Consider the following 26,179-nt stretch of genomic DNA (forward strand, 5'->3'; position numbering starts at 1 on the left):
TATTTTCTCTTTTTATAAAGAAAAGGGCTGTTGGAATTTTGATTGGAATCCCATTGAGTCTGTAGATTGCTTTGGGTCATATTGATATTTTAACAATGTTGTCTTTCTATCTATGAACCCAGATGACTTTCCATTTGGATTGGTCTCAACTTCTTTCAGCACTTTTTTTTGTAGTTTTCAGTGTACAAGTATTTTACCATCCTGGCTAGATTTATTCTTATTTACCTTCTTTTAGGTGATATTGTAATTGGAATTGCTTTCCTAATTTCCTTTGTGGATTGTTCAGTGTTGGTGTATCAAAACAGAACTGATTTTTTGTATGTTGATCTTATGCCTTGCACCTTGCTGAATTTATTAGCTCTAGTAGCTTTATTGTGGATTCTTTGGGATTTTGTATATGTAACTTCAGGTCATCTATGATTAGATTGTTTTACCTCTTCCTTTCCAATTTGGATGTTATTTCTTTTTCTTGATTAATAACTCTGGCTACAGCTTCCACTACAATGCTGAATAGCAATGGTGAAAGCAGGTATCCAGGGCCTGTTCCTGACCTTAGGAAAGCTTTCAGTCTTACACCACTGAGTATGTTAGCTGTGGGTTTTTCATAAATACCCTTCCTTTATCGTTTTGAAGAATATTCTCTCTATTCCTAGTTTCCTCAGAGTTTATATCATAAAAGGACATTGGATTTTGTCAAATACCTTTTCTGCATCAATTGAGATGATCATTTCCCTCTTCCTAATATCAATATATTACATTGATTGGATTTCTTGTGTGGAACTACCCTTGCATTCCTGGAATAAATCCCATTTGGTCGTGATGAATAATCCTTTTAATATGGTATTGGATTTGACTTGCTAATGTTTTGCTGAGGATGTTTGCATCCATATTCGTAAGAGATCCTGTTCTGTCATTTTCTTGTCCTGTGTTTATCTAGCATTGGTATCAGAGTAGTGCTGGACTCATAAAATGAGCTTGGAAGTGTTCCCTCCTCTTAAACGTTTTATGGGAAGGTTTGAGAAAGATGGGTGTTAATTTTTCTCCAAATGTTTGGAAGAATTCACTGGCGAAGCCATCTGGTCCAGATTATTTATTGAGAGGATTTGATTATGACTCAATCTCTTTACTTGTACATCTGTTGAGATTTCTCTTTTTGATTTAGCTTAGGTAATCTGTGTGTGTCAAGGAAATTGTCTATTTCACCCAGGTTACCCAATTTATCAGTGTACAATTATTTATCATATTCTCCTATCATCCTTTTTATATCTGTAAGGTCAGTAGTAATGCCACTTTCATGTCTGATTTTAGTGATTTGCACCTTCTCTCTCTTTTTGTAAGTCTAGCTAAAATTTGTGAGTTTTGTTGATCTTTTCAAAGAACCAACTTTGGGCTTCATTTATCTTCTTTATTGTTTATCCAGTCTCTTATTTTATCTTTGATCTAATCTTTATAAAGTATTTCTTTTTGCTCTCTTTGGGCTACTTTGTATTTCTTCTACGTAGTTCTTAAGGTATAAATTTGGGAAGTTTTCAGCTATTTGTTCAAATAATCTCTCTGCCCCTTTCTCTCTTCTCCTTCTGGGATTACCACAGTATATTGTTGTTGTCCCACAGACCCCTTTAGACTATGTTCACTTTTCTCCATTCTTTTTCCTTTCTGTTCTTCAGACTTGTTAATTTCAATTGTCCTATCTTCCATTTCACTGATTGTTTCTGCTCCTTGCTTAAATCTAATTTTGAACCTCTCTGGTGTATTTTAAAATTTCAGTTATTGCACTTTTCAGCTCCAAAATTTTGTTTTTTTTTTAAATAATTTCTATCTCTATTGATATTCTCATTTTGTTTATACATTGTTTTCTTCTTTTTGTCTCTTTTCCTTTAGCTCTTTGAGTATCCTTAAAGTTTTAAAGTCTTTGTCTAGTAAGTCCAACACCTGGGCTTCTTCACGTACATTTTATATTAATTTGTTACTTTGAATGGGCCATACTTTCTTGTTTCTTTGTAGGCTGTGTGACTTTTTTATTGTTGAGAATAGGACATTCGAATCCTATCATATAGAAACTCTGGAAATCAGATTCTTCTCCTCCAGGGTTTGTGTGCTTTAAAAATCTTTTTATAGGATGGTTGTGCCAGGGTGAAAGCTCAGGCTTTATCTGAGCCTGTGTTTTCCCTGAGTCTGTGTGGTGGCTTTCTAAATTCTCCCATATACAGTTGTTTTTGAATGTTCAACAACCTTTAGCCCCCCCGCCCCCATTCCACCCCCAAACAAAACAAAACAAAAAATAGGTACATTTTCAGCTCCCTTAAATCTCCTGGAAGCTGCTTCAGTTGATGGAAATTGATACAAGGGCATCCAGACTCCTTCAGTGACCCAAGCAGCACTCGGTGAAAACAAAGAACCCCAATATTTGAAAGACAAGGTCCTTATTGTCCATTTTGGCTGCAGCAAACTGTGCCAGAAATGAGGGTTGCTGTGTCCCCCCAAATACCTGCTACAGGATGAAGGGTGGGTACACTGACTGCTGAATAAACTGCAATTTACCAGCCAAGCTGTTCCCTGGAAGCTGCAAGTGTTCAAATAAACTCCAGAGTTAGAACATTGTCACTTCAGACTTTCTGCCTGTATTCGCTTGTTTCCCAGGTGGAGGTGGAGTCCTGGCAACTTCCAACTCTACCATTTGCAGAAGAAAGACTATACTATTGTCCTTCCCAGATAAACAGCAAGTGTTTTTGATCTTCCTTATTGATGAGGATTGAAAACAATGTGTTCAAGTCTAAACCACATATGAAGTGCCAGAGGCTATGTTGATTTGTTCTAGTAAAGATAACACATCTGGCAGAGCAGTTGCAATTAGGGCTGTTAGTTGGTTCAGTTTACATTAAGTTTGCATTAGTTTACCTTTCACTCTGCCTTTAATAAAATGTCTTGGGTTGCTGATCAGCTGACCTGAGCTTGTCATTTTATATTTCCAAGTTTTCCAAAGCAGTGAACGAAAGCCAGCCAATCCCACAATATTTTAAATATCATTGTTTCCATTACTGTTCAAGTGCCCCAGCTTCTTCATAATTCAAGCTCCACCTTTCTGCTGTGTGGGCTCAGCCCAGACAATCACAAGGAAAACGTAATTTTGATGCTGCTGCAGAGGTGAGCACCATCCACTTACCACCAGCAGCAGCCATCTCACTACCGACTTACTACCTTACTGGTTACCTTACTGCTTTTGAAGATCCATTTAAATACAAACTTCTTAAGCCTGGATTCCATGCTCCCCCAAAGCAGAGGCCGAGACAAAGAACTGTGTGTCAGTGGTGTACTTGTGAATGTGATCTCAGGGAGCAGTCGTGTGAGATAAGGGGGAGAACAGGGGAGGCAGGAAGGAAAACCAACACAAGGCTGCAGCATTCAGTTGGCTGACACTGGGCGGCTCGCGCTCCATCCTGCCGAGACCTTTTAGAAGGTCATGCATCCCCAAACTGTTCGACTTTGGAAATCGGAGGAAGCATCTACCTATGGACTCCTGTAATCCAGGTCAAGGGTAACCGCCTGGGCCTTCGCGCCCCCCTCACGGCCCAGGTGTGGATTCCTGAGTTCAGGGTGGAGCCAACGGGCATTCTGCACCAAAGCATCTGCACTACGGCAGGAAGGACACACCAACCAGGGCCCCAGGCCAAGCACTTCCCCAAACATGGCCGCAGCCCGTGTGGAACCAGTCAGGGCAGCAGTGGCTGGAGGAAGAAGGGGACCAGGGGCATTCTGAGGGTACACAAGAGGAGTCCTGTAGGATCTGGCATAGTACAAGCTTCGATTAAATCGGAGGGAATTGTGAGTTGTCTACTTTTAAATATGCATATGTACAGCCTATTTTTTGCCAATGGAGAAACTCAACTGGAAAAGCAATTACTGCATATTAACCAAGCTGAGTTTAGGTCTTATTAAAATAAACCAGCATCAGTTTTTAAATCCATCAGTCCTGTTGAGTGTGCTTTCACCAGACATTACCAGTAACTGCTAAAATACAAATCCTCGTTGCACTTCGTAACGTAAGTGGGAAAGCACACTTAAAACATGATTTCATTTGGAAATAGAACAGCCCTCCTGGCTACAGTTGCCCAGGTCACATGCTGTGCTCCGGACAGTGTGGCCACTGCACCATGTGTGGCCACCTGAGGCCCAGTCCTTTCTCTGGGACCTGGCAGCTGAGATAAAGCAAATGTGACTTCACCACACAGCTGGCTGCGTTTGAGCAGGGCACGGGCTCTCTGAACTTCATTCTTCTCAGCTGTAAACTGGGAAAAGTAATACTTAACTCACAAGGTTTTTGTGAGGATCAGGAATGTATAAAATGCTTCACGGAACGCCTGGCAGTTGGTAGGCATCAGTGTTACTTTAGGGTCCCGCTGAGATAATAGCTAATTATGCAACTTTGAATAGTGACTTATAACTTGATCGACACAATGTCGTTCAGCATTTCTGTGACTTGGTGAAAGCATCACATTTATTACTGTGATTATTATTTACAGGGCTTGGGAAGTTGAAGGACTTGACCGAGGCCTTACATTAAGTAACTGGCAGGCCCACGAACCCTCATGTTCTTTCTGATGCTCCACCCTGATCCTCTCCCCTAGGAACCTTTCCCACCATTCTTTTGTCTCTTCTCAAAAGAGAAACAGTCATGGTTCTTAACTTTCCATTTATGCTCAATCCCATAACGGCTTCCATTGCTGTTTCCCATGTGTGTATCCTGACTCTCCCACCAAATTTAAGTTCCTTGCATATTTAAGGATAGGGATTGTGGTTTGTTTCACTTCAGTTTGGCCACAAGTCCCAACAGACTATCAAACACATACCAAATGCTTAGTAAATATCTAGTAAATTCGATTCTATTGCTCCCTCAAAGGATGTTCTCAGGTTATGAGAAACTTCATAGTTGTCCCTAGGTGAGCTGAATACTGTGATAACTATTCATTGTTGCTGCCTACAAGAGACACACTTCAGATCGAAAGACACACACAGACTGAAAGAGAAGGGATGGAAAGCTATTTTGTGAAAATGGAAACAACCAAACAAAAAAAAGCAGCACTTACACCACACAAAATAGACTTTAAAACAAAAGCTATAACAAGAGCCGAGGAAGGACCCAGCAATTCCACATCTGGGTATTTATCTGAAGAAACCCAAAACGCTAATTCAAAAAGACACATACATCCATATGTTCACTGGAGCATTATTTACAATAGCCAAGATGTGGAGGCAGCCTGGGTGTCCATCAATGGATGAATGGATAAAGAAGTGGTACATATGTACAGTACTAGAATAAAGAATGAAATCTTGCCATCTGTAACAACGTGGATGAACCTAGAAGGCATTATGCTGAGTGAAATAAGTCAGACAGAGAAATAAAAATACCATAGGATTTCATGTATATGTGGAATCAAAAAACAAAATAAACAAACAAAACAGAAACGAAGTCATAGATAGAGGACATTTTGATGGTTGCCAGGTGGGAGGGGATTTGGAGGTGGGTGAAAAGGGGGAAGGGATTAAGAAGTACAAATTGGTTGTTACAAAACAGTCATGGGGATATAAAGTACAGCATGGGGAATATAGTCAATAATATTGTAATAACTATGTATGGTGTCAGATGGGTACTAGACTTATCAGGGGGATCACTTCATAAGGTTTATAAATGTCTAATCACTATATTGTACACCTGAAACTAACATAATATTGAATGTCAACTATAATTGAAAAATAAAAATTATTGAAAAACCTAAAAAATAATAAAAGAAATAAAAGTAAAGTGTACAGTTTGATGAATTTTGTTATGGTCAGGCCTATCAGTATTGGAATTCTTCAGTTCTTAAAATGTCTTAGAATGTTTTATATAAGAATGAGTTGAATTAAGAAATTGTTAGTTGTTTTATCTTCTGTATTTTGTGCAAAATGAGGGAGGAAAAATATTATTTGAGATAAAACAAATTGCTCTTAGCATAACAAAGAATTAGGCATTATTCTAGAAATGGAAGGCTCATCACAATTTCTTTCACTTACGAAGTTGTCTATTTCATAGCTTATAGTAGTGTGGTACTAAGTGTAACAGAAAAGAACCGACATCTAAATCATACATCATTAGTCTACTTCACTGTGGAGGCAGAATACACAGATATTATTAATGAAAACAACTGAAGAGAGTGACTCAGAGGCCACTTGTTAAGGCACATTTAAAAAAAAAATAAATCACCTTTGTGTATATAAAAATACAGCTCACTCCATATTGATTTATGAAAAATAAATTTATTACATAACACCTTGTTTTTAACAATGTTCGATTTTTTTTAAATTCAGAATACTTGTGTCATTCATGTAAAATAGTTTGATACAGTACATTGTATGTTATAGGTTTTTTTTTTCCTCAAAAATTCTAAGGCTCTCCTACTCCTTCTCCTTTGCTGAAGTAAGGGCACCCTAAACAACGTGCGAACAAGTTTTAAAAAAGAAAATGAACTGAACAAAATTTTAATAGCACTACACCAACCAGCTTTAAAATCAGGACAAAATATCTGAATGGGATGCCGCACCTTTTTAAGGAAGTTATCATTCATGCTTTTTTCATCTTAAAGCATGCTCACAAATCAGCAACACCAACAGGAAAAATAAAACACTGTCTATGACAATCATTTCAGTTTGTTTGCTGAACCAAACAGGTTTATATCAATGACAACATATTTAATTACTATCAAATAGCAGCTTTAATACCAGTCAAGTCATAGATTGAAAATAAAAACAAACTTATAAGTTGGAAATTAATCTTTGGGAGTTTTGAAACCTTCCTGGAAAAACTATGTGGCTTTTTGTACTTTCAAAAAAATCCAAGCAATAGTCTTGGTCAAAAAACACTGATTAATGTAGAAAATGGATCAACTCACTGATAAGACACTAAGATGAAAGGTGTACCAAAATAATCTCATTTTGAGTCTCAGTTATTTTGTTGAATTAACATATACTGTATGTTTCAAGTACCAGTTAAACGTTTCTGTGTGTGTACTATTGGTCAGATAATGTTGTTACACTGAAAGAATTCACCACATACAACGACAAATGCTTGCCCCTAGCACATTTCACAGCTTCAACTGCTACCGACTGTCACTGAAAAAAATGCATTGGTCAGTCTGAACCATGTCAAGTAAACTATGGAAGTAGCAAACCCACAACACAAACTGTGCTAGCACTTTCTGTTCAAGTCTAACTCCAAAACAGGTACAACTTGGAAGCCACTACTCCAATCTGTGAAAAGTGGTGGAACTTGGCTACTGGACGTTCTGAGTATGTGGTTGTACAGTACATTCTCACGGCCCATACCAGGTTCCCGCAGAGCTGCAGCCAGTCCTGCAGCGTCAGCAACAGTGCATTGGCGACATTCCAACGCAGCTCAGTACCGGTGTGTCTGATGGGAGTACTGTGGAGGCTGCTGGGAGGTAGTTGAGTAGCCCATGCTGCTCTGTGGCTGTGATGTGCTTGGTCCAGGGTTGGGATAGGCAGCATGTGGATTGGAACGCTAGGAAAGGAGAGCGAGCAGAGGGGTGAGCAGGTGTTTCTACGAGCTGGCTGCGTCCCAAGCTGGCAGGCTGATTATGTATGTTCAAAATGCTATTTATTTCAAGGCAGTAAGAATTTAAATGTCTTGTACTATGTACTATCGCTTTACAATTAAATGACAAAAACCCCAGATCTTTTGATACCAGCTCTCCTTTATCAAGGTCAGAAGTACCGCTAGTAAAGAATACTAAGCTAAGTCTACAGCAGTCACCCCCCTTTTATGCTGTTTTATATCAACTTCATAAATAATAACTAACTTACTTGAGAGGGTGACACATGAACTCAATAATGTATACATTAAGAAATTCAAAGGACATCCACATACTACTTTTTTCAACAGAAACTGTCCCAATACACACATATGACTAAAGAATAAAAATGAATACAAGAAAAGGTACCACAGAATCATTTTCTTTGGCACTGAATATTTTTATGCCCTTTCTACTAAGGAGTCTTATTTTCTGCTACTAGTTATGTACAAAAGTAAAATTACAACGATTGAAATGCAAGAGCGGTATTCTCAATTCTAAAACTAGCACCAAGGGAAAGAGCAGTGATGGTTTAGAGTCCTCTCATTTTGGTCAGTGATACTGTTGCCATTCCTGCACCTCCCTCATACTATTCGCTCCCAAGACAAATGCTATAAAAGATCAGCCATAATTTATTACTTTCCTCTTTCAAAGCCTACTTAATAAGTCATATAATTCTAAATTCTCCCAATCCTAGCAAAAATGACATTTTAAAAAGAGTGGGCACGTGAAATTGTAGTCAGAAATACTGGTTTTGAAATGACCCATAAAACCAGCCACAAGAATATCGACAGAGAAGCCCAGCACTTCGGTGCAAACACACTGGTTTCAGGAGCAAAGGTCGGAGCACCACCCGCTGCATTCTAAGGACGCCATCACGCTCGTGTGCACACACCTCTGGAGCCCAGAGACATGCACTTGCCCCGTTTAGACGGGGAGAAGGACATGCGAACAAGCCCCTGTCCCCACAGATGTCTGCCTTGATTTCCCTGTTTTGCTTTCTGGAAGAGAACTACTCTCAGGCAATGGTTTCCGTGGTTTGGTGAGCTGGACCTCTCCTTCCCGAAGCAAAGCGAGTTAGTATCTAATTCTTCAAGTGCAGTAGCGGGCTCTGGAAACCTTACCAGTTTAACACGCTCTCTTTTTCTCTTTTAGTAAATAAATAACTTGAATTGGTCAAGTTTCCAGTATCCTTCCCACACTGACACCCAGGTTAATTGGGAATATGATTCAAATAAGCAGGGAGGTGGCACGTGATTTTCAAAACAGGTCTTTCTGCAAAGGAAGTGACAAGGTCACTTGCTGGGCTCCACAAGCAGGCAGTGCAGGTGCCTCTGTGGTCAGATCTGCGTCTGAGTCCTGGCCTCTCACCGGCTCGCTGGGCGAACATGCGAGGTTTTAGCCTCCACGGGCCTGCTTTCTGCAATGACAGCGGTAACCCTTACCTCACAGAGTTATTACAGTGACTGAAGGCTACGTACACAGCGGCACACAGTGAGTACCCAACAAGCCATCAGCATCATCACCGCCACCAGCACCACCACCAGCACTTACGTGCTTACTGTGTCCCAGGAAGGCTACTAAGACCGTAATGACAATGATAATCCAAGTGGCACAAGTGACTCGCATCACGTGTGAAGCGCTCATGTCCGGCTCGCCTTCCACACCTCCTGCGCCTTGGCTGACACCCTCCCACCGAGTCCGTACTGCCTCACACTTACCCTCATCTACATTCTGCAGTGAGGGACCTGACTACATCTGACCCACTGACTCATGGGTCCCCAGAAGGCGGTGGCTGGGCTAGGCCTGGAACCTGGTTCTTAATCACCACGGTCCATTGTTTCAAAACAACAGATACTACTGACTGCGCTCCTACCTACCACCCGCCAGGTGCGAAGATCTATCACGTCTGCTCCTACCACGGCCGCACAGCAGGCTGCGCTAGTCGGATTTTACAGATGAAAACTAAGCCAGGAAATGGTACATTCTACCTGCTCTACGTGCCCCAGGTCACACAGTTAAGAAATGGCATAATCCCGAGTCTGTCTGGTACAGAAGCCCAGGCTCCCCACACTGCACCGCCATCAGCACTTCCCAGGCCAATAACACTTCGTTCCTGTCAGCGTCCTTCCCCAGGTGCATAGAGGGCTTCCTGACATTGCACGTTCCAATGGCCGCAAACCCACATGCAAACGGACATGGCGGCTCAGTACAAAATAGGCCCGACATACCTGATAGTCTGAGGTCATGATGAGTCCACCTGAGGTAGTGGTAGGAGGAACAACTCTCACTTTCTTCAACGGGGGTCCCTGTGTGTGACTGCTGTCTTGATTCCCTGGGTGACCAGTCCCATTAGTGTGGTTATTGCCCTGCTGCTGCTGCTGGTTCTTCTCAATTGGTTCAACAGAAAAATAAAGTTCCGCTCAGAAGGAGAACCACATACACCCCCACCAGACCATGTCACGGTAGCACTGGCCGAAGCAAGAGGCGGCCGACTGTGCTTCAACACTTACTTTGTCTCCTTTGTCATCCGGTTCTTCTTCTGTTAGAAACTCTCGTTTTGGGTAAGGAATTTGACAACCGGCAAAAACACTGACCACAAAGAGAAAAAAACGATTTCCAGTGTACTACTCAATATTTCAGATGCTTCAGTTAAGTGGTTTTCATTTTAATCTCTTAAGATGGACTGTGTCTCCATATTTATAATATAAAAACCTTTCAATCAACTGGGACAAAATGAATCTTTTCTTCTCACTAGTGACATTACAGCAGGTCACTTGAGGGCTTTTCAATGTATAAAAATAATCAATAATTATCTAATATGACTCATCTTTTTCTTTTATCCCAGCATTGCTCTTTTATTACGACAACCAAAGTATAGATTCCAGCTGAAATGTCACTATTCAAACACATTTTTTTAAGCCTCCCTACTACATTTAAAATAAAAGATAGTACAGAGAACACAGATTTACTCGGGAAAGGGATTTAAAATTGGAACACAGAAGTGGAACTGCAGGCAGGGAGCAATCTCATGAGTCTGAGTGAGCTACAGCACAAGTCACTTGTCACTGGACAATGAGAGGACTGCGGAAACGAAGGCTAGAATGTTTCACGAAGACAGGAGCACCTCTTACCTATAAAACCCCTACATGACACGTCACTCATCAGAGCTCACTTTTTGCTTGCCGTAAGGATTTCCTTGGTCCCCACAGAAGAGGAATAGCAACATGGAGTTGAAACTAAAAGAAAGCCGGCCTCCCCAAATTCTATCGCACTAGTGAGTTAATAAATTGATCACTTACTCTGACGTAGGAAGTGGATCTTCTAAGAAATAGGGATCCTGCATAGCCTGTTCTGAGGTAATTCGCTTTATTGGGTCCATCGTAAGCAACTTCTGAAGCTGAAATCATAAACCACAGAAACACTACGCATTACTTCTCCTAGTTATACCCCACGGCACATATGTGGGAACTTGATGTTTTTTAATGACTAATACCACAGTTTGAAGGGCATTTATTCCCCCAAGCTAACAAAAAACTAATTATTACATTTAATATAGTAATTCACATTTAGTCACTCTGGTATCTATTATCTCATGTGGTTCTTCTACAAGAAGTAACTGAAGTTGTATCCTCTTACTGTAAGCTAGTTATCTCTTCCCACGTTATCCATACTGCTTTACTCAATTGAGAACAGGACTACAATTCTTATATTTTTTATTCTTTTTCCATTAAGGGGGAAAATTGTTATAACACAAATAATACACTAGCCACATGTGGCCATTCAGATTTAAATCCAAATAAACTAAAACAAAATTAAATTTAAAAGAATCAATTTCTCAGTCCTATCAGGGACATTTCTAGAGCTCAGGAGCCACAGGTGGCTTGGGGCTACCCTATTGGACAGCACAGATCATCAGAGAAAGTTCTCCTGAGCAGTGTGGTAGTAGTCTGAAAATAAATACGGTAATTGATCTAGAGCTAGTAGAGTACAGAGGTGTGGTGATGAATGGAGATTATGAAGGAGGCTGCTTAGGCAAAATCCTGACTTGATATTTCTTAGCTGAGTGACTCTGAACAAGTTACTTAACCTCTCTGCAACCCCATTTGTCAATGGAGACTAAAGACTGCACCTATTATCACAGGTTTGTTTTCAGGGTTAAATGAGTTAAAGTATGGAAAGCAATTATAATGGTGCCTAGTGCAAAGAAAGCACTGCATAAGTATTAGCAATCCTTCTTTTTCCTTCTTCCTTCTTCTTCCTCTTTTTCCTCCTCCTCCTCCTCATTATCACTACATATATAGAATGTCACACTGATGTGAAAATTCGGTATTTTTTGTTAAAACATAATGTACTGAAAGCACTATGACCTACAATATTTGATTTTAATATGTCGTTTAAGAGATTATCTAAATAGTGGCTGTGATGAGACTGCAGTGGTTTTCAGACCACAGAGTCCAACAGAAGCCCTGGAGCGCTCCTTACAACAGACCGCTGGGCCCTCTCCAGCTCCTGCCCGGCCCACCTGGGCAGGAGCCCGAAGACCTGCCTGTCCAACAGGCCCCCAGGTGAGTCTAAGGCCGTGGGATAAGGGCCACACTTGGAACACCCAGGAGCTAATAGACAGGTTGAGCCTTAATGAGAGATGTCACAACTAGAGAACAGAAGGATATAAAATAATTAAAAATGCAGATGAAATGCTTGGGATGATGAGATTTAAATTTAATTTTAATGATCTGCTTTTTCAATGCAAGTACAATTTTATTTTTAGAGTTGAAAGGAAAAGCATGGATTTGCTACTTAAAATAGCCAATAGTTTTAATGAAGCTGTATTTAATGGAGTTATAGTGGGACCACCCAAGATAGCTCATTCCAGTAAAAACAAGCAAAGAAGCTGCGAAGGAAATATAGCTCTAGAATTTCAGTGGTGACGATAAAGTAACTTCAGACTATACTGAGTAGTAGTGAGTTAGGGGGAAGAGTAGCTCCCCTAAATCGTGACTTTTGATGTAACACTATTATCATTATTTTGTTAGAATAAATCTTTCCATGCTTTTGAAGGAATTGTGGTCCTGTGGAAAGTACATTATAATAAACCATTATTTGGATACTAATACATTGTGTGTAATATGATACGTTAAGCACAGCTTTTTAAATTGCTGATAAGATATGAAATATATGATAACATAAAAATAAGTAGAAGATGTAGAAGCAGAAACAGTAGAAGGAGAAGAAAAGAAAAAATAGAAGAAATGTTTGCCAAGTGGCCTGGACTGTAATAAAATAAAATTTAATCCTTTCAAAGTAAAAAAAAAAAAAATGAGCTCATTTAAAAATATTGGGAATAAAGGAGTAAAAGAATTTCAAGCCAAGCAAAATATAACCTGCTTCCTCAGATTCTGCCTTTTATCTTATATAACTTTTTCAAAAAACATAAAACTTAAAACATTTTTAATTTTTATGGTGTAAAAATGGAAAGTTTATTGTAAACAAATTTAAGTTGGCAATTGTTGAATATAACCTCAACATAAATTATCTTGATAGTGCACGAATTAACTTGGATTCTAGGTCAAATCAGTGTTCCACTATACACTGATAAATACTGAATTTCTCACTCTCAGAAAAAGCAACTAATACATACAATACTGAAGGATTTCTAATGGCCAAGTTGGTAAGAGGTATCTTGGGAATTAAAAATTTTCTAAAGTCTTTCAGAGTTGAAACAAAATAATCTGTAAAAAATATTTCTGAATGATGGGGTTGTTTCCTTCTTGACTCTTCTCTGAAATTTTTGAAATTTTAAAATAACTGATGAAAACCAATAATGTAATTTAAAAAACGCTCTTGACAGACTTGGTACAATGGCTATCTTTAAGAAATCTAATCTAACCATGCTATGGGTTTGGAAAAAAGCTCTTATGTACCAACACGATCTCTGCATTTACCATGGAAGTACTCTAAATGGGCTCAGGAGCCATATAAATTGACCCAAAAAGTCTCAGTGTGAACTAATCAGTTAGGGGAAAAAATGCATTCCATTAGTGCTGTTCTCTAAAGCTTACCAAGTGGAATGCTTTACTGTCCGGTTTAACTTTATGTTTTTCCATATACTTGATAAGGCTGCAGTTGGTATATCTGAAAGAGAAACAATATGAAATATCTATATTAGAGTTAAGGTTAATTTTAAACTTGCTGAAGTTTTTCCAAACAGAATTATTTTAATCACGACCAATATAGTATGATGGAAACTCTATGATCAGCACAGTAAGAGGAGGATTACAACAAGTTTATACTTCATTCTGTATTCAACTGCTCATTTCTGAATGGACACCACTGATTACATGCAAGATAATTTCATGAATAATATATACTGAATAGCTTTCTTCATATGAATGTCATCTCAACAATTATCTTAAATAACATATAGGTCAAAAGCTTAACTTAGTCTTTAATACATAAAAAAGAAAAAAAAAATTGTTATAGGCCTATAAACTGCCCTCTCCCAATCCCCTAATCTTGCATTGTAAATAAATATTCCTTCTTCTATATGAAAACATACTTAAAATTACACAACCCAGTAATTGTAGGTAGGCAACTGGCTATTACAGGTTTGCTTAGTTCAGTCTCTTACTGCTTCAGCTATGATACCTTCCATTGATGTTTCCAGAAAGTAATAAATATGGAAAGAAATGAAAGTTTTACTCATATCCAAATCAGCTGCTAATATTAGATATTCTTTGTATCATTTAGACATCTTAAGAAACACTGTCATAATGTAAACTATTTATTAGAGTAAATATGTAAAATTAATTATTGGAATAATCTTATGTCGAGTAGATAATCTTCCACTGAGTATTCTGGAAAAGCAAAAATCAACAAAGGGTCTATTTTCTTTCCAACTTACGTATTTCTTCTGAAATCTTTCATTAATGTTGAATGTTCGGGCATCTTTTTTATATCTTCCCAATCTTTATCTGTGAAATACATTGATAAAATTTTATGTTGTCTAGGTTCCTATTCTTAAGACCTTTAATTAATGTAATTTTCATTACATTTCCTATACTTTTAACCTCCATGAAGCACAGACTTCAAATAAATGGCTAGCTATAGTAAACATCTTGTGGTGTAAATACAATTCTCCATTCTGCGTAGTGTTGGATCTGTCGTTTTAATGTCGACTTCCTATGTGTTTTACTATGTTACCTCGATTTCTAAAACTAGACGTGAATAAGTTATAAATAATAAATACTCCTATTTACAAGTTCTACTTGTAAAACCACTTTTTCCCCCTTTCTATCAAATTTCTTGGTTACATCAGCAACCAATCTCTTCAATGATAAATGTAATAACTTTCCCTTCAGTAGCTTTAAGATACACTTCTTTTTATATAGCCCTCCTCACTTAAATACATTGCTTTACGTGAGCAATCTATGTAAGACATAACTAGTAGGATATAACTAGTATATTAATAAATCAGCTGTTGCCTTGGCTAGTTTCAGTAACATTAACAAAAACAACCCTAGATAGAAAACGTTTCGGTTAGTTTTGCTGGCATTAGAGATGCTAGCAACACGTGCTAGATAACGTGTTTTCTCCATCACCGTCAGTGGGCTTTACTGAGAGTCCACTAGGCGCACAGCATTGTGGCTTAATGTCACCTTTAGCTTTTAAATGGCCTTTAGAGGTTCGATTTTCTTTCCATTTACTTGTAAAAATATTTCCTACCTTCCTCCATAGAAATCACATATTATAAAGTAAACTAAATACATACTTTAAATTCATAAATAGGAATTTTCTTCTTAACTATTTCCTTGCTCCAGTTCTCTATTTTGTCAATTTCTCAAGACAGAAATCCTGATAATCTTACTCTTCCCTGAATTACACACTTCCTATAAAAATTATACATTTGTGCTTTGTTCTCCATCTTTACTATCACTTCACACCTAGATTACTGCTGTCGGCAAGCAGCTGGTCTCCCTGACCAGCCACTTCTCTTTCACTGATTTTTACATGCCACTGTCATACTAATCTTTACAAAATATAACATAAACCGTGTTGCCTGCTCCCAAGAACTTGTCATGTTTTCTCACTCTTTAGCATATCAAGTCTGAACTCTGCTGCCTGCTTTTCAAGTTCCTTATAAGCTGAGCCTATCCTAATTGTGGAACCACACATTAAGAACCACCTCCTAAAGGGGTCTTCCCCACTTCCACACCTCTGCACCCCCAGGCCTGGGGGCCTAGAAATGGTAGGCCCATTCAGAAGTGAGAAGCAAAGGCCATTCTGCTCCATCTATTCAAACCATACCCATTATTTAAATAGTCTACTTAGAACAGTACAATGTGAACTCCAAGAGGGCAAGAATCACGTCTGATATGTCAACAATACTTTATATTTACCACAGTGCCTGGCACATTGCAGGTACTCAATAAATATTCAGTGAATAAATGAAATTCCCATCACGACAAAGCAGTCTTTGCAGAACTGTTAACCAATTCTGGATAAAGGTAATATATGTGTAGTTATTGTGTGTTTACTGATAAGTAACACCCTTGTAAGGGAATGTGAAATGATAACTCCTAGATATTTCTGTATTAGTCTTGAGTTGAGTTACACTGATCTAAGAAAAATTCCTAATAACCAATTTCTAATAAGTACTTAACAAACCAAAATTATGTAGGTGTTTTAAACAAATGTGTGTTATTGAACCACTGGGCAGAGTTTTGGGGTGACTGTGGTACAATGAAGGACTGCGATCCAACGCCCGCCATGAGACACCTGAGCAGCTGCAAACGATGCAGGCAGGGTCGCTGTGGAATGCCAGCCTTTCACCCACATTCTGACTCTTCTAACAGAACACTTAAAAGAATGTTCTTATTGATAAGGGTTAGAGAGCAAAACATACTATTATTCAACATAATGTGATTCTGTATAGTACCCTAAATAAAAATCACATTCAGAAATTTGTATTCAGATCCCAAGTAATGGCAATATTATAGGTGCTTCCAGACAAAACTGCACCTACTGAATTTTATTTATAGTGCCCAGTGGTAAGAACTAAAGGCAACTTTTTAGTACAGATACTGCAAATATTTTATCGTTTCAAATATTAAACAACAAAACAAAACAGAACAAAAAACAAAATGAAAGAAAAATATACCCTCAAATTCAGGAAACCCACAAATTTTTTTTGCTAATATGTGAACTCTACAAATTTTGCTATTTCTATGGATCTTTGATTAATGCAAGTCATATATATATATAAAGAATTGAGTAAGAGTAGCTTTTATCAGCTAAAATTATACACCTTTCCAATGAAGATATCTAAGTTCAAACAACAGTGATTTAAAAACAAAAACAAAAACATAATGTGTACCTGCAGGAAATCCCATTACATTGAATATTCTGTCCAGCTGGTCATGGTGATAAGGATTACTAGTTTTGATGTCCTCTTGTCGACAGTGAAATATTGGTTCTGACGTTAGTAGTTCTGCAAATATACACCCTATAGCCCAAATATCTTTAAAACAAAAAGACAAAAAAAAAAAAAAAAAAAAGGAAAAGAAAAAAGAAAAAAAAGGAAAGGAAAAAAGAAAAAGAAAGGAGGAAAATAAAGTGGTTCTTTCCAAAAGAAAATGCATTTTTATCTTGGCGGGGAATGTTTTTCTTTCCTTTCTTTCCCTAATAATCATATTAATTCCTAAGCAATTACAATTATAAATATCACGGAATATGGTTTGAAATACATATTCCCATTCCACCCACCCCAATTTTTCATTCCCTGTTATACCTCCACCCCACCTAATGGCTTCATTCCAAGTTTAAATCAAATTCAGTAGCTGAATTTTCGGCAAGTTTTAAACGCCTCAAACATTACCTTATCTATCAAATACATACAAAGCTATATATGGAGCATGGGAACCACAAATAAACAAAAGTAAACAAAAAATAAACAAACAGAAAACCCAAACAGCTTTTGAAATTGGGCATACTTGCCCAAAACAATCAGCACAATTATTTTGTGGTAAAAAATATATTTTTCTTTATCTTGTTTATGTACTTGCTAATTTGTAAAGTCTAATAATTATTCTCCCATGTTAGCACTATTTAGGAAGGTGCTATTCCAACAAGAAAAATACAGTGCCTGACCTCAAATAGTCTAATGAAACTGCATTTCTACTTGAACAGTTTTTCATTCAAAGTGTTTCTTTATGCTATAGATTTTGCAAGTGTCAGATTTTGCAAGTTTAAGTATTTAATATGGACAAGAAAATAGGGGGTAAAACACTACCTTTAAAATTAAGGGTGCAAAGGCTACAAATTCATAGGAATTACTTATACAGGGCAGGCGAATGGGTTTCTTTGTATACAGCAAATTCCCTTCACTCATGTTAAGATATTGGCTAACTTTCCTTCATACTAGAAAGACCTATATTTAGAAATTAAAGCTGAAAGTATTCCAGTTTTACTCTTAACAAATCCCGAAAATGACAATGTTAACTTTTCCACCCTGAGTTGCATTGTGTGCACATAGCAGATACTCAGAGTGGTTTCTGATTGATCTAACCAATACCTGTGGTAGATATAAATAACTGTAGGGGGACAAATATATAAAAATCATTATTTTAAAGAAGTTTATTTTTCAGCTATTTTAGTAGCTGCCACTTAAATAGAAAATGAGGGAAAAAACACAAATTTATAAATGACTGAGAACTCTTAAAACTCCAAAACTGGAATACAGATATTTAATTTAATGTAAAATTATCACATTTACTTTTCAGAGTAACAAGTTAATCATCTATTTACTTAAAGATTATACACCCTAACTACCAGCAAGTGATTTTTAAAAAGTGACAATTTGCATTATCAGTTTTATTCCACATCAGAGAACCAAGTCTAGCCCACACCACTCACTATAGAACAAGCCTCCTCAGGAAATATAAACCAAGCTATTTTGTTTTGAATGTCAGAGAGTAAATGGGAAAATTAGGGAGTTTGTGATTCTTCGTTTTACACGGGTACCCCATACAAAACTGACCTCTGATAATCTTACTCAAATGAAAGGCAGCCAAGCTAAGTAGGATCACAAAAAAGGCTCAGGGGTCAGTACGCACATTGAACACTCTGCTGACAGGACCCAAAAGACACTGCAATAACGCCTCCTGCTTAGCTATGCAAAATTCTAAAGACGAAAATGAAATATGTAAAGGAAGATGAGAGGTGAATAAATAGGTTAGCTATCCCTAAAGCTACACTGTTTTTAAAATAAAAAGTCAAGGAGAAAAAAAGTTCATTGAACCTTGCTTAACCTCACCCTAATAACCTCTTTCTTTCTATCTCTTCTATGAGTTTTCACTCTTGTCAATGTCACCAACCTTCCTTTCTTCAAAATCCTGATCCAGACATTAATCAGGAATTTGAGTTAGCTGATCAGGCTATTACTTCAGACAAATTTCTAAATCTTTGTAATTAAATCTCTCCTTCCTATCTTGCCTATTTTTTTTTTTTTTTTTTTTTGCAGATCGTGCCAAGTCATGGGAAAGTTCTTTCCTGCTCACCTACTTGCTAAACTCCTTCTAGAAAGATTTTTCCAAATTAAAAACATGTAAATCCCATCTACTTCTCAAAATCTGTGATGTTTATATGCAGCTACTGAGCTAAACAGGCAAAGGGGATAGAGAGTGGTATGCTACATAGACCCAAATGGGGCAGGGGGGCAGGTGTTAATAGTTTAATCAATAGGTAGGTGTACTAACAGCAAGCTTCTATCTTAACAAAAGAGTAAATTCTCACTCTTCCTATTTATTGTCTATTTCCATTTAAAAGAATGCTACATAATTGGTGGGCATTCAATTATGTGAGGACAAACATCTGAGCTTAAAAGTCCATAATTTGGTAAAACTTGAGACTTCTTTACTGACAATTAATTTAAAATTAATAACCCTCTTTCAGACTTCTCCACCGAGTCAATCAAACAAACTGAACCCAAACACTCAAAACTGAATTCAACTTTGTCTCTGGAAGTACAATGTTTACTAACCTATTATTTCTACTCTTTGGTTTAATGATTCAGCTTGCAGTTCTGAACAACTGAATAAATGACCACAGCACTAAAATCTGTTTGTAATGGAAAGTAGGAATGTGTTAGCTGAATGTGTTTGGATTTTTCCCTGTGTTTTTGCTGCTTCTCCGTAGCTTACAGTGTAACATAATCCACCCAAGTCCACTAGCAGATATCACCCTTCTAAATGATGCTGAAGGTATTTAGCAAATTAATGTATAAATTCAACCACAAAGGTTCTTCTATCAGCTGCTCACACTACAACTATCTGACAGGGAAGTCAAACGCTGGGGAAGTTCTCGGTATGTAGCTTTAACTGTGGTGTGGGGAATATGTTAAGTACTTCGATGGCCCTTGGGCTACCTGCACAGGTATTGGGACGAATGGGATGGTGTGCAAAACAAGAAAGAAATTTCCTTTTTTACTCCTTTATTCTAGTTTTAAAAATTTAGATTAAAAATGGTTTATGTATGATTTCTCTCTCTCAAATAAAAAGCAATTTGTAAGATACCTACATAACTTTTTTGAGCTAATGTTTTGATAGAAGAAAGTGTTCTCCAAGACTGTCCTTGGCCAAGTCAGGTGGACAGCAAGTGGGGATCAGCACCGCAGAGGGACTGGCCCTGACCTGAGTTTCAATCATTTACACCCAAGTCAGCTCCCTCTGTCATCCCCCCACCTACCTCAGAGGGCAGTTGTTTCCACCTAAGGTCACAGGACTTTCAGAGCTGACTCATCTAAGAGATGAATTAGGCTCAATCCTCATTTTCAGAAAATGTGTGTGTGTGTGCCTAAACACACACACACACACACACACACACACACACTCACACTCACACACATTCACACACCACAGAGTGGCAACGCTAAGGCTAAGTCAGGCTGCTAGTTTTTGTTACTTCCACTGTTCAAGGATGACTAAATTATTTCATGCATATACGTATTCACATTGTTTTCTCAATTGGACTGGAAAGCCTTTATGGTTAATCTACATTATTTGCATTCATTTTGGTTTCTCTTAAGTTTTAAAAAGGTTATCTAATAGTTGTCCAATAAATTTTTATGTTGATGAGAAGGAGGAAGAGGGAAGAAAAATATGAAGAAAGGCCTCTTTCCCAAATTATAAAGCCATCTGAACAAGGGAACCTACCTAACTGCTGGTGGTTTAGCTTTGTGACAAACAGCTCTGCACTAAAACTGCTGAGCTATAGAATTTACTAGTGAATAACAGGTTATACAAACCTTAATGTTCACAGTAGTTTCTTAATAAAAAAGAAAAAGATAATAATAAGCCAGAGTCACAAGCTTATGTGATAGTACATTTCTTAATTTAAATTAATTCAAAGTCTGAAGTTTTCAGTTAACAGTAGCTAAGATTACATAATCATTTCTATTTGTATGGTCTATTAATAAGTCTTACCAAAGTAACGCTGCTTTTAAATATTCATTTCCTAGGTGGAAAAAAATATCGATGTATCTTATTAGTTTATATGCTTAAGTACATTTAGGATATACTTGTAAAAAATTATATCCAAATGTGTGTTTAGGTAATAATATGTACTCAAACACAGAACTACCTTCAATAATTTTTATTTTTCCTTTTAACTGACTTTAAAATGTATACACACATACACACACACACACACACACACACATTTATATATATTTATATATTATATTTTGGAATAATTTTAATTTATAAAAAAGTCACAAAGATAGTTGAGAAGTCCCATATCTAACTGACTTAACTTTACATACCTTTATTTTTCTATAAAATAAAATGTGATCTCAAAGCAGCTATGAAGATTAGTCAACATAAAGATTTTTTTGAAAAAAAAAAAAAGACATGTTGGATTCACAATTGATATGGGGAAATGAGCACAAGTATTTCTCCCTTTCTCTTCTTGAGTACACACTGAAGTGGCAGCCAAGTAATAAAAGTACAAATCCACAGTAATACAAAGAACAGAAGGAGATCATCAGGGACAAGACTCATTCATTTACTCACCACAGAGTACTGAGTTCTCACTACAGGCACTGAACTCCAGCGGGGAACCAGAGCTAGGCCAGGTCTGTCTATTTCAGTGGATTTTAGACACTGATCAGTGCTATCAAGACAGCAAGACAGAGGTGTGATAGGGAAGGGAAGGTGCTTACTTTCGACTGTGTGACCAAGGAAGTTCCCTGTGAAGAGGCCATATTTGGACGACAGTCTGAACGAAACAAAGAAACTGGACATGTGAGGATCTCAGCTAAGCAGAGAAATATAAAAACATTTCTAGAAAATGAAAGACAGACGAAACAGTTCAGAGAAGGTCCTAAGGCCACAGTATTATTGGTAAGTGGAAAGCGATTTGTCCTGCACAACTCTGGGAAGATTCTGTACCTTGAAATACCATCTACAAAGTCTGTACACATTTTCAATTTGCAGTTGGGAATCCATGGAGGGTATGCAGAAGGCCAACAAGCTGTATGCGAATTTTTCACTGAGGGTGGTTGTCGCCCCTTACCCCTGCATTATCCAAGGGTCAACTGTACCATTCTCCTGCACTGCCCTGCGGCTGCCAGGTATACAAAGACTGGGCCAAAAGCTGGAGCATTCTTTCTTTTAAAAATCTGAATAGCTTCAGAGCGAACACTTGTGCATACTGGCACTTAAGGTTTCCCCACTTACTGGCAGTTCTCTGCTGGATGACTCTAAAGTCCTATAATCTATGTATCCAGAGTTCCCAAGTGGCTTTTAGTAATCTGATTCTTAAATATGAAGAGACAATCAAGGGTCAACGAACAGTTGAAGAACACTTGTCACATGGAGGGATGAGACCAGGCCATACAGCAGTGTCATCAGTTGCCTCAGAGATATTTGAGAAGCTTTTCCTTCCACGAAACAGTACAAGATGTTATGAAACATTAATAATCACAGAATAAGAAGGGGCTCTTAGAAATAAAAAAGACAAAGGCAGAAAAACTGATCAAAGGATAGTCCAAGAAGCCCAACATCTGCCTACACTCGGTTCAGGAGAAAGAGAAATAGGGATGCAGAAAATGAATCTCAGATCGAACGTGCCTACCAAGTGGCCAGCACATCACTGGGAACTGTAAGAATGAGAAATCCTATTTGTTTTCAGAAAGAAAAAAACCCCAGGTCATTCACCAATGAATGAGAATAACACTGGCATGAGAAGTTCATTAGCAACACTGATGCTAGAAGGCAATGGAGGAGCATCATCAGATTCTGGGGCAGGATTATCGTGCACCTAGGATTTTAAATCTGACCGAACTGTCAAGTATGATAAAGGCATTTTTGAGAAATACAAGAACTAGAAAATTTACCTTTTGCCTCTAAGACACCCTTCCAAAGGAAGTTACTTGAGAATATGCTGTAGCAAAATAAGGAATGAACTAATGAAATCCAGAAAGAAATAGATCCAACCCAGAGGAATAAAAAAGGGAAAAGCCAGGATGAAAACCAATCTAGAATAGAGCAAAGCATAGAAAAGAAAACTTAAGGATGGGGTGATCTAAGACAAGAAAGTTGACTTTAACGCCATCCCCGGGGACACAGAACAAGTTAAGTAAGCAGCAAACCCACACAAAGGCAAAAAGAGGCAAAGAACGTAAGAAAAAGCTACTTGATAAAATTCAACCCAATAAAATGAAGCAGAATAAAGATGTCAGTAATGGAAACTTGTGGTAGAAGCTCTGTGGTAGTTGAACACTGAATCTATTACAATATATTAGGTTGGTGCAAAAGTAATTGCGGTTTAAAAAAAAAATTGCAAAAACCACAATTACTATTGCACCAGCCTAATATAATCTAAGTATAAACCATGGGAATTAGAACTTGCAAACAGAATATAAATGTTGTAAACATAGACACGTAGTAATAATGATGATAATGACATTACTAATACGGCTTATAAATTGAGAGGTTGGTGGGGAGAGAAGTATAAGAGCACGGATTTCCTCATACTTCATAATAGGGAGGTAACCAATACTATTAAAGATTTAAAAGTGAATTAAAATGTCCTAATTTTTTAATAATTTTTTTTTCCCTTAACTGTAAGGGGATCTTTTAGAAGCTAACATTTCTTTTGTTGAAAGAATCATTTGTCTGAAGTTCAATGATTTAGAAATTTTACTATGTTTATTTCTCTTTTCAAGTAAAATTAAACTTAAAATACTTTTTATTCAGAATGCATAGTGTGATCCCATATATTTAAAATGTTTTTAATATCTATTTATCTATCAGAGAGATATGTCTGGAATGATATACCCGTAATGCTAACAATGGTATTTCCAGGTAGGAGAATTTTAGGTTAGTTTTTGCTCTTATTTTTATAATTTTCTATGTTTCTTGATTCAAAAATATATAGAAATACATATATATATATATATATATATATATATATATATATATATATATTTTTTTTTTTTTTTTTTACAACAACAAAGCCACTTTTAAAACATCATGGAATCTTAATGAGGTCTACTCACCAATAGCTTTGGTATAATGTCTTGCTCCAAGAAGTAATTCTGGGGCTCGGTACCAGAATGTTACGACTACTGGATCCAAGTCTGCTAAAGGCTTCAAAGGTGAATTAAATAATCGGGCAAAGCCCATATCAGCTGTGAAAGAAAAAATAATAACAATGTTAAGTAAATTGACTTTAACAAATTTAATTTATTACTCTAATTTTACCATTGTTACTTAGTAAGATATGAGAAATGTGCTGAATTCTGGGAGAAAAAGCCCACAAAACCTTTGCAGAAATCTGTAAGTCTAAGATTTTCGTTCTGTGCAAACTACTGTCACTCTTCAGCTGGGTTAGAGACAGGCTCTGCTGCCAGAGGTCAAGGGTGACCCTATCCTCTGGGCAGATTTCTTTCCATCTGTCACACCACTAGTGGGGACATGATTGTTAAGCTGCAGTTCCATTCTCTGCACTGTTCTCCAGCCTGGTGAAACTACATCAGGGGAAGGCTTTCCGTGATTTGCATCAATAAGCCGGTTCACTGGTGTAATCAAAAGGTATGTTAACACCACTATCACCCACCATTTATTTGGGTTGAATTTTACTAATTTAATTTTAAAGAATAGTATTTTGTTAAGCTGGAAAAGACTTTAAAGGTCATATAATTCAATCACCTCCTTTTTCAAATGAGGAAACAGGTTAGAAGAAATTGATTTGACAAATGTTGTAACTCATATCTCAAAGCTGGAGCTGTGGTGAGATACAGTTCATAGCACTTAACATGGTTTAACATGTAGGATAGTTATTCAGGCATGGCTAGTTATCTTACTAAACTGTAATCTTCTTAAAGGCAAAAACTGTGTCTTGTTCATCCCTCCATCCTGTTTAGTGTCACATGTGGTGTCGTCACACATAGCTTTGGCCAAATACATGTTGAATGAACAATCACTATCATACCACCTATTCGAAAGTTTCAGAGTAACTCACCATTTGTTTAGTTTTGTTCTCCCAATATACAATTTTAATGAAGTAGACCCTAGTCTAATCTATTTAATTATGGAGGTTAAAAGAAAACAACACAGAAATTTGGCAAAGAACTAAAACCATGAGTCAGACTATCAAATACTGGGTTATAGAAGAACTAATATTTCTTCTTAAATGTGAATGCTTGAAGCCATGAGGGTCCCCCCAACCTGTCCCCCATACGCACTACGCAGCAGTATAATTCGAAACAAGATTATCTTAATATGTAAGTTTTCCATAAACCTTACAGTAAAGAATACATCTGTAACTACTGTTCGGCTGGGTCTTTTATATTTTGCATGCACTGAACTTACATTTGATTTTGAGGCCACCAAACTGGACTGGACAGAGTACTTGGAAAGCACCTGGAAGGACTCTGATGGCGCTGACGACAGTGCTAAGGGGCCTGGTTCCCTAAGGAAGCCGGGCACTGGGAGGAGCCCTGTGAGGCACGTCAAATGCTCCCACTACTAACAAATGTGCAAAGCTGACATTATAAAAGAGGATTTTCAGCCTAATTAAAAGTGGAGGTGGGATCTGGGGAATTTATACGGGAGGATAGAGAAGAAGGATTAGAAACACCTACATTTTTCTTCGTTGGTGAAGTGGTACAAATCAGCTGATAATTCTAATTCGTGTTAATTTATGCACTCAGAAATTACTATTTACTTCATTAAATACTCCCACAATCCTGCTGCGTTTAAATTAATACAATTCAGTAACAATATTTCTTCTACCCACACACAAAACAAACTCAATAAATGTGACAAACACAACTTGGAAATGACAATGAAAAATATAACCAGTTAGGATAAATTAATTTACTTCTAGCCTTATAGGTTATCAGACCAGAAATGGGTCAAATTTTTCTTTCATATGAAAGAAAATAGAGCTACTAGAAAACATGCCAAGGTACAGAACACTCATTAACTTTTTTCCCATCGGGCAATGGCCCACTACAAGACAGGCTTGTTAGAATGTAAGGTTCTGTACCT

The 26,179-nt window shown here is 37.5% G+C and overlaps 1 protein-coding gene across 7 annotated transcripts in view; it reads right to left on the minus strand.

Moving 5' to 3' along the window:
• Positions 1–6,274: 6,274 nt before the first annotated feature.
• The window catches only part of CDK8 (cyclin dependent kinase 8), a 101,543-nt gene continuing 81,638 nt past the window's right edge, over positions 6,275–26,179 (minus strand). For 2 of the 7 annotated variants that reach the window (XM_019736571.3, XM_019736573.3), the window contains 8 exons: positions 24,184–24,315; positions 17,002–17,145; positions 14,530–14,599; positions 13,688–13,760; positions 10,928–11,025; positions 10,139–10,217; positions 9,857–10,015; positions 6,275–7,555 (listed from right to left, as the gene is read on the minus strand). In XM_019736571.3, coding sequence (XP_019592130.1) covers positions 7,430–7,555; positions 9,857–10,015; positions 10,139–10,217; positions 10,928–11,025; positions 13,688–13,760; positions 14,530–14,599; positions 17,002–17,145; positions 24,184–24,315 — 881 coding nt within the window. In that variant the 3' untranslated portion in view covers positions 6,275–7,429. The remainder of the gene's footprint in view (positions 7,556–9,856; positions 10,016–10,138; positions 10,218–10,927; positions 11,026–13,687; positions 13,761–14,529; positions 14,600–17,001; positions 17,146–24,183; positions 24,316–26,179) is intronic. The other 5 variants (XM_019736572.3, XM_074330051.2, XM_074330050.2 and 2 more) reach the window with 5 other exon arrangements.

Source organism: Rhinolophus sinicus, chromosome 16 (genome assembly GCF_057876585.1).
Source record: "Rhinolophus sinicus isolate RSI-liver-muscle chromosome 16, RSI-T2T, whole genome shotgun sequence".
NCBI lineage: Eukaryota > Metazoa > Chordata > Mammalia > Chiroptera > Rhinolophidae > Rhinolophus > Rhinolophus sinicus.